This window comes from Neofelis nebulosa, chromosome 13 (assembly GCF_028018385.1).
Source record: "Neofelis nebulosa isolate mNeoNeb1 chromosome 13, mNeoNeb1.pri, whole genome shotgun sequence".
Lineage (NCBI taxonomy): Eukaryota > Metazoa > Chordata > Mammalia > Carnivora > Felidae > Neofelis > Neofelis nebulosa.
This window is the reverse complement of record NC_080794.1, coordinates 63,743,802-63,753,328: the sequence shown is the minus strand read 5'-3', so window position 1 is coordinate 63,753,328 and position 9,527 is coordinate 63,743,802. Positions and strand designations below refer to the sequence as shown.

Below are 9,527 nucleotides of genomic sequence, written 5' to 3'. Positions count from 1 at the left end.
TTCCATCTTCAGGCCCTGCCTCTAGGAAACGACCCCCAAAGACATGCTTTCTCCTGCGTCAGTTTTGTCACAATCTTTCTTAAGGGAAAGGGAAAAGGAGAGAGGAAGCATTAGAGATCACTGGGGTGCCTGTCAACAGTTAGCAAGGAATCAAAAGCATGGAAGGAGCTCTGCAGGAAAAAAAAAAAAAAAAAGATGTGGCTATGGTAGATACCTGGCAGTAGGAAAATGGGGAAATGGCAGGAGGGCAAGAAAATGGGCAAAAGAGAGAAGCAGGGCTTTAGCCTGACCCTGTATATCGGAGAAGTGTTCTTCCGGTTCCCTACGGCTGTATAGGCTAGATCAGGCGTTAGGGCAGCTAGGAAGGGGAGGAGGAACGCCTATTCTCATCCTAGTCCAAGGAGAATCAGAAGCTCAGAATCTCAGAACTGGGAGCCCTCAGACCTAAGTGTGGACCCTGAGGATGATGCAGGGTGATGATGGACTGGAGGAGAGCAAAGAGCTAGGAAAGGGGTGGAAAGTGGCAAGCTCTGGAGAGATTGTAGCGTCTCTCCCTCTTGGGATCCCTGGGCAGGGGAATGTGGGGTGGGGGGGGGGGCGTTCCCTAGGTTCCTCTATTACTGGGGTCTCTAAAAGAAGCCAAGGACAAATGGGGAAAGGAGGGGAGAAAGGAGACCCTCAGGGCTTTCTCCCGGGTTTGTGCGCCGCGCCCCCCCGCGGCCGCTCGGCGCGGCTGCAGAAGTACTTGGTAACCCGCCGGCGGCACTGCTCGCAGCGGACGGCGCAGCACCAGTGGAACTTGCAGTTGCAGCTGGACACGGTCTCGGCACGGCGCTCCTCCACCGCCAGTCCGCAGTCCCCGCAGAGCCGGCGACAGCTGCGGCGCTCCCAGCGGCCCAGGGCCCGCCCCCGCCGCAGGCACTCTCGGCCTTCGGTGCCCAGCAGTCCTAGCGTTTTGTTCTCCAGGCAGTAGTCCGGGGAGTCCTCCAGGTGCACCAGCTCCCGCGTGGAGATGGAGCGGAAGGTGTCGGCGATGGCGCCGCGGCCGGCCGCACTGTTGCCGGCACCCTGCAGCAGGTCCACCTTGAGAGCCGCGTGGTACTTCTCCTTCAGGTGCGCGCCCACCTCGCGGAACTCAGGCAGCTGCAGCCAGCAGGTCTGCGTGGTGCAGCTGCCGGACACGCCGTGGCACTTACACGTGCGTTTCATGGTGCCCTTCACCGCCTGGGGAGAGAGCTAGAAGTGAGCTGATCAGGGATGAGGCTGGGGGGAAGTCTGCTGGGGGCGGGGGGCGGGGGGTGGTGGTGAGGGAGGGTTGCTAGGCGTCCAGCTGATTAATCCACGTGGCTGGCCAGCTCGGTGCCTCGTTTTTCCAATCTGTTAAATGAACTGAAGAGCTGTCCGCACCTAGGGCTCATGGTGGATGGAGCCAGTTGCCTAACCCCCAGGGCTGCAGGACTCACCTTGCGGCCGGCCTCATTGTTGTGCAGGTTCATGGCGGCCCGGGCATCCTGTCCTGTCTCTAGGGCATCGACGAACTGCTTGGATATTGCCTCTCCGAAGCCCACGTTGTCACTGCAGCCTCCCCACAGCCAGCCTTGGCCCCCTGGAAAAGTGCAAGGGGAGGAAAGGTCGTTGAGCAGGCGGGCTTGGAGCCTCCTAGCTGCTGTTTCTAACTGGATTTGGGGTTGGGCGGGTGCCCTGTCTCCAGATTAGTTTCAGCCCAGATTTGTTTAGGCCACTTTTGGGCTTCCACTTCCAGCCTCATCCAGTCCCTTGCTCTGGACTCCATGACGTAAATAGTTGCCGAGTGGATTCTCTGCAGGATGCTGGGTTCTCCCTCTGCACACAGTGCTTCTGGCCTTCGGGCAGAGTGTTCACGTGCCTGGCCAGCCATTGACATCCACAAAACGGCCCAGGAAAAAGGCGAGCAAAAGTGCCAGCATGGAGCCGGGGAGGCGGCACAATGAAAATAATATGGAACAACAAAGTTGGAAGTTGAGCTGGAGGGCAGAGAGGATGGGAGAGGACAGTAGAGGTAAAGAGTGGGGAGGAAACAGGGACAGGCAACAGAGAATGACACCCCCCTATTTTCAGGGAGCAGAAGGATTGAATCCTCAGGGAGTGTTGTTACTTTATTGTGTTTAAATTAAGGAAACCATTCAGTTGGACGAGGGCCCCAAGCTACATTTAGCCTGGTTTGTCACTCTAGGGTTTGGGCTTAAACCAGTTGGCCCTGATTTTCCTCAGATTTAGAAGAATACAATGCTTCTTCACCCCTGCCAAACTACCCACCAGACTTTTCATTCACAGTGAACTTTATGGCCTGCCCTACCCACCGCAGTATCACTACTCACCCAGCTGCCCATTGCGGGAGTCATCACAGCCACAGTTGTCAAAATCCCCGAGGCTGCAGTTTCTAGTCAGAGTGTACATGACCCCAGCAGAGCTGATGGCATGTACAAACGCTGTCTCCCGATTAGCTGGGCAGGAACCAAAAATGGGTGAGTTAGAGGGAGGGGTTGTAACTCAAGGTATCAGTCATGCTGTCTTCCTTTATTATTATAATAAATATAGGGTAAATAAATATATCCTTCCTTCCATCATCATGCCCTCCTTCCCCAGCTCCATCCTATTTCCCCACCTTTATAATGTACCTTACTTCCATGGTCTGCTCCAGCCTTGGTCTCAGCACTATGCTTCTTCCCTCCCATCTTTTCAGGTCACACATTATGACTAGGTGGCTAGATTACTGTTTACATACATGGTTGTAAAGGATTTAGGTGGTGAGGAGCCAGAGGAAGAAATGGGGAAGGAGATGAATCTGAAAGCCAGGTTGTAAAGCACACAGGCCTATTTCTACCTGGAATACTGAAGTCTAACAGGCACATGCTAGCTGGTCGTGAACTTCTGATTGGCAGCTATTTCATTTACTGACATGGCCACTCTTTAGCTTCTCCATGGGAGGCCAAGTCCAAGTCAGTCCTTGCTTGGCCTGTACCTCTCTGCTGAGCTGCTGAAGGAAGGGGCTAAGAGGCATGAAGAATTATGACACCTACCTACCTCCTGACACTATTTATATTCAGCCAACTGGGAGGCCAACGATGCTATTGGATTGGGGGTGAGGCAGGGTCCATTCATTGAGCAGTGAGGGTGTTGGGAAGAAAGAAAATAAAGCTTTATAAGATGGAGAAGGGACAGAGAAGATCCCAGAGACAGGACAGAGGCCAGGTTGAGGAACGAGGAAGTAGAAGTAGCAAGGGGTCATCCCTGAAGAGTGGGGCTCTAACCTGTGGCCAGGGGGTCCAGGGAGCTGTGGCCGAGGCTTTCCTTACCACTGCGAAGGCCACTATGGCTGGACAGCTGCAGGGCTCTCTCAGGGCAGTTCCACCGGTCCCAGGCAAACTGATACTTGCATTCTTCAATACCACTCTGGGCACCAGCTGCCACACTGCTGGAATATATCAGGTAAGCCTGCGTAGAAACACAAGGGTCAAAATTCAGCCTCTCAGCTGAACTCGGGAGACATTTGCCCTGTAGTGGCCAAGCACCTCTTTTCCTGCCCACTCTCCCAGCCTTCTAAAATTATGACAGAGGGGCGCCTGGGTGGCTCGGTCGGTTAAGCGTCCGACTTCAGCTCAGGTCACGGTCTCACGGTCCGTGAGTTCGAGCCCCGCGTCGGGCTCCGGGCTGACGGCTCAGAGCCTGGAGCCGGTTTCAGATTCTGTGTCTCCCTCTCTCTCTGCCCCTCCCCTGTTCATGCTCTGTCTCTCTCTGTCTCAAAAATAAATAAACGTTAAAAAAAAAAATTAAAAAAAAATAATGACAGAGTAAGCACCTTAAATATGCTGTCCCATTTAACCTCACAAATAACCTTGTGAAATAGGTACCATTTTTATAGATTAGGAACCTGAGGCTTAGAGAGGTGAAGTAAAGCAATTTGCTCAAGGTCCCACAGGTAGCAGAAGGTGAAAGTAGGAACGAAATTCAGCGTTACCAAACTCTAGACCTCACCAGCCTTTATTCACTATACTATCCTGCTTCTCCAAAATGAACCCAAATTATCTAATTCATGGGTTTTCAGCTATCCTCACTCCATTACTATCTTGGAAAAGAACATCTGGGGGCTGAAAATGGCCTTGGAGATCATGTAGTACAATGGCAGCAGTTTAAAGATGGCAAGCTGCATCCAACCGCTGCGCTGAGAGGGATGTGTGACTGCAACCTGACAGCATGAAAGGCTGTTGGCTTTTCTGGCTCTGGAAATTCTGGCCATACATTCAGAATCAATACTCCTGAGTTCTTGCCTTGGCCCTGACACTGGTTTGCTGTATTCTTTTGGGTGTATCCCTAATCCTCTCTATGCCACAGTTTTTCTGTCTGTAATATATACAGCTAATAAAAAATGTGGACATAATGAAAAGAAATGGACGTGTATAGTCTTCAGTCAAGAGGCTAAGATTTAGTGAATCCAAATAAATCGAAGGACTTTTTTTCTTACCTTTGGACCAGTCATCAGGAAATTGTTCACTGACCTGGAAGAGAGAAAAACCACAGAGCATAATGGAGATGCACCAACTCATTTCTGTTGCCAAGCATTGTAAGGATTACTTCAGCAAACAATTGATAGGAAGAAAGGGAAAATGGTTTTGCCAAGGAAAAATTATGCATAAGGAATCTATTAAAGATAATTCATCTAATAAAAAAGAATATGGGGTTGCCTGGGTGGCTCAGTCAGTGAAGCACCCAACTCTTGATTTCAACTCAGGTCATGATCTCACAGTTCATGAGCTCAAGCCCCACATCGGGCTCTGTGCTGACAGTGCCCAGAGCCTGCTCGGGGTTCTCTCTCTCCACCTCTGTGCCCCTCCCCCGCTTGCATGTGTGCGCTCTCTCTGTCTCTCTCAAAATAAATAAAAAAGAATTTAAAAAATATGTACAAAAGGAGCTGACATTATGCTTTCTTTTGTTTTTTTAAATTTCAAATATACCAAAAAAGTTGGAAGTAATATTTGATCATTATGTTGCCATGGAGTGAAAAGAGAGCATAACTCGCTGCAGTGTAGCAGGCTCTGCTCTGAGTACTTTATATGTTGATCTTGTTAAATTCTTCCTCTCTCCACCATCATTATCCCTATTTTTAAAATAGGGAATCTGAGACTCAAAAAAGGTAAATAAGTTGTTGAAGCTCACCCAGCTAATAAGTGATTGAAGCGGAACTGAATACAGGTTCATCTGACTCCACAAGACTCTGAGAAAGATAGTTCTCTAATCAAAAAGAGGTAAACAGGGGAATGTCTTTCTAGGGGTTGAGTCATAATTAAATTCCAAAAATAAATAATTTGACTCTGGAATCGTTTGTTCCTTTCAAAACTGAAAAACGGACTTGCCATTCAACTTAGCAGTTCCACTCTGGGCATTTATCTCAGAGAAACGAAGACTTACCTTTATTCAGGAACTTGTGCGTGGATGCTTATAATGACTTATTTATGATACCCCAAAACTGGAAACAGCTCAAATGTCCTTCGAAGGGTAAGTGGATAAAAATAACTGTGGTACACTCATGCCATGGAGTATTACTCAGTGGTAAAAAAAAAAAAAAAAAAAAAAAGGAATGGACTACTGATACATTCAATAACTTGGGTGAAATTCAAGGAAATTATACAGAGTGGTCAAAGCCAATCACAAAAGGATACACACTTCATGATTTTATTTATGTAACAATCGTGAAATATGTGATCATAGTGCTGGAGAATAGATTAGTAGTTGCAAGGGGTTAGGGGATGAGTGTGGCTATGATGGGGTAACACCAGAGTCTTGCTTGGCTCACGAGGGCAATCTCTATGTTAGGCATAATTTGCAAAGAGTTTTGGACATTACCAGGCCAGTCAGAGGCTAGTTCCCATGCCAGAGGGCAGACAGTGTCAGGAAAGAAAACAAAGCAACAAAACAAAAATCAAGCAGCAGGCGAAAGAGAAAGCTTTGCCATGAGCCCGGGTGAAGAGACACCCTGTGAGAGGATACTAAGTTGGAATCACAGGGAGTGACGGGCGGAGATAGTAGAGGATTCTTCTCTCCTCAAGATCCTACAGTTTGTAAAGATTCATATGATACATGGTTGAGCCCAAATGATCAATCAGATTTAACTGAACACCTGCCATGGGACAAGACTGTAGGCATTATGTGGACAGCGTTTCCACAAATTAACATGCTGTTAACTCCTGGGTTATTTGCAGACATATTTGAACCATTATGGCTGACTTACTTCCTCGTATCCAAACTATCCAGTATGAAGAAAAGATTTGGAATAGATGTTAACTAGATTTATTGTGATGATCATTTTACAATATGTACATATATTGAATCATTTTGTTGTATATACTTGAAACTAATATATGCTGACTATATCTCAATAAAAATACTGTGTCCTTGTGGTGAACACCAAAGGAAGAGGATCTTGTTCTTTTTTTAAATTAATTTAATTAAATTTAAATTTAATTTATTTTGAGAGAGAGAGAGTGAACTGGTGTGGGGGACGGGCAGAGAGATGGAGAGAAAGAGAATCCCAAGTGGGTTTCTTGCTGTCAGTGCAGAGCCAGATCCGGGGCTCGATCTCATGAACCACAAGATCATTATGTGAGCAAGAGTAGGATGCTTAACCAAGTAAGCCACCCAGGTGCTCTGAGGATCTTGTTCTTAATTGATGAGACAATCGCAAGATTTCCTACTGGGGAGTAAAATATAACATGCATTACAGAAAGTATGGTGACCATGTCATGTTAGAAAGTGGAAAGAGAGCCAAAGAGGACGGACTTTAAGTGTTTATATGGGTATTTATTACCTAGGGACAGTTATATGATTGGAGGAAAGACGCTAACAGTGGAAGATAACAGCGTTTGTTCACTGGGTGGAGGCAGCTCTACAGAACATTGTACAATCAGCATGCTCCTAGACAGAGGCACAAGCTTCCTATTCCCCATATGGACAGTGCTAAGATACTACCCAGATTGAGTGTCATTCAAAGGGTTGGTGCCTTACCCTCTCAGCAATCTCAGACCTTGAACTCTAGACTTGCATATCCAACTATATTCTTGACATCTCCACTTCAGTGTTTACTGGGCATCTCAACCTCAATACTAAAACTTAACTTCTGATCTTTGCCGCCACCATCCCAAACCTGCTCCTGCTGTAGTCTTCCCCACTTAAGTTCCTCCTTCTAGCTGTCAGAGAAAAATCCTGGAGTCATCTTTGACTCCTTCCTTTCTCTCGCATCCCATATTCATTCTGCCATCAAATCCTGCTGACTCCAGCTCAAAATATATTCAGACTCTAATCAGTTCTCAACACCTTCACTGCTATCACCTGGTCCAAGCTATCATTGTCTCTCACCTGGGCTATTGTTAAAAGCCTACTGACTGATTTCCCTGCTTCCACCCTTATTCTCCCACATTTTATTCTCAAAATGATTGGTCCACTTGGTCCACTTAAAGATTAATCCCTTTAGGGGCACCTCGGTGGCTCAGTTGGTTAAGCATCGGATTCTTGATTTTGGCTCAGGTCATAATCTCATGGTCGTGAGATCAAGCCCCATATCAGTCTCCATGCTGGGTGTGGAGCCTGCTTGGGATTCTCTCTCTCCCTCTCCCTCGTCTCTGCCCCCCCCCCAAATAAATAAGTAAATAAACAAATAAATTCCTTTAAAATATAAATCAAATTTTGCTACTCTCTGCTCAAAATCCTCTAATGATTTCCTGTTTCACATACAGCAGAAGCCAAACTCTTGTCATAGTTTATAAGGTCCTATGCAATCTGGCCCCCATTAATGCCTAATCTCTTACTACTTTCCCCTTACTTGCTCTGCTCTAGCCACACTGATGTCTTTGTTGTTGCTCCAACACACCAAGCACTCGCCAGCCTCTGGGCCATTGCACTTGCTGTTCTTTCTGCCTGGAATGCTTTTTACTCAGATAGCCACGGAGTTTGTTTCTTCACCTGCATTCAGATTTTAAATCGAATGTGTCTATCAAAACAATACTCAAACTATGGGACTGTCCGAGCCCAGATGTCCATTGGCTGATGAATGGATAAAGAAGCTGTGGCATATATATACAGAATGGAATATTAGCCACCAAAAAGAATGAAATCTTGCCCTTTGCAATGACATGGATGGAACTAGAGTGTATTATGCTAAGCAAAATAAGTCAGAGAAAGACAAATACCATAGGATTTCACTCATATATGGAATTTAAGAAATAAATGAGATGAACATATGGTATGGGGGAGAAGAGAGAGAGACATAAACCATATGAGATACTTTTTTTAAGTTTATTTATTTATTTAGACAGAGGCAGAGACAGAGTGAGTGGGGAAGGGGCAGAGAGAGAGGAAGAAGAGAGAGAATCCCAAGCAGGCTCTGCACTGTCAGCACAGAGCCCAATGTGGGACTCGAACTCATGAAACCTGAGATCATGACCTGAGCCAAAACTGAGAGTTGGACACTTAACTGACCGAGCCACCCGGGCACCGCCATATAAGACTCTTAATGATAAAGAACAAATAGGGTTGATGGAGAGAGGTGGGTGGGGGATGGGCTAAATAGGTGATGGGTATTACGGAGAGCACTTCTTATGATGAGCACTGGGTGTTGTACGTTAAGTGATGAATCACTAAATTCTACTCCTGAAACCAATACACTGTTAACTAACTAGAATTTAAATAAAATTTTGAAAAAAAAATCGAGTGTGTTATTCACCCTAAAGCTTTCCCTGATCATCCTATTTAAAACTGCAACTCCCCCGGGGTGCCTGGGTGGCTCAGTCGGTTGAGTGTCGGACTTCGGCTCAGGTCATGATCTCACAGTCTGGAGTTCAAGCCCCATGTCAGGCTCTGTGCTGACAGCTCGGAGCCTGGAACCTGCTTCAGATTCTGTGTCTCCCTCTCTCTCTGCCCCTCCCCCACTCATGCTCTGTCTCTCTGTCTCTCTCTCTTTCTCTGTCAAAAATAAACATTAAAAAAAATTTCAAGCTGCAACTCCCCCATCCTCTTTCTCTGTTTCATAAATTGTATAATTCTATTTATACAAAATGTCCAGAATAGGCAATTCCATAGAAACTGAAAGTAAATTAGCAGTTGCCAGGGGCTGCAGGGAGGCAGAATGGGAAGTGATAGCTAATGGATATGGATGGGGTTTCTTTTTAGGGTGATGAACATGTTCTAACAGTGACTGTAGTGATGGTTGCACAAATTTGTGAATATACCAAAACCCATTGATTTGTACACTTTCAAAGGGTGAATTTTATAATAGGTGAATTATATCTCAGTAAAGCTATCCTGGTATATAAAAATCTTACTCTTAAGTATCTTATATTTACTCTTAAACTTACTCTTACTCTTATACTTACTCTTAAGTATCTAGCACAAAAGCCACAACCAGTATTTCCTGAAGACTCACAGCAACTTCTTTCTACCTCACATTAAGGTTTCCCTTTATTCCCTAATACTCGACTACAAGTAGGGGTTGCCTTAAT

General features: G+C 46.2%; 1 protein-coding gene across 1 annotated transcript; it reads right to left on the bottom strand.

Annotated features, from left to right (window-relative positions):
* Positions 1 to 207: 207 nt before the first annotated feature.
* On the bottom strand, positions 208 to 4,189 carry WNT8B (Wnt family member 8B). Its single transcript, XM_058696048.1, has 5 exons — positions 4,103 to 4,189; positions 3,336 to 3,474; positions 2,358 to 2,483; positions 1,464 to 1,606; positions 208 to 1,224 (listed from the first exon to the last, which is right to left on the bottom strand). Exons 1-5 carry the CDS (start codon positions 4,187 to 4,189, stop codon positions 679 to 681), a joined length of 1,041 nt encoding a protein of 346 aa, XP_058552031.1. The 3' UTR covers positions 208 to 678.
* Positions 4,190 to 9,527: the final 5,338 nt, after the last annotated feature.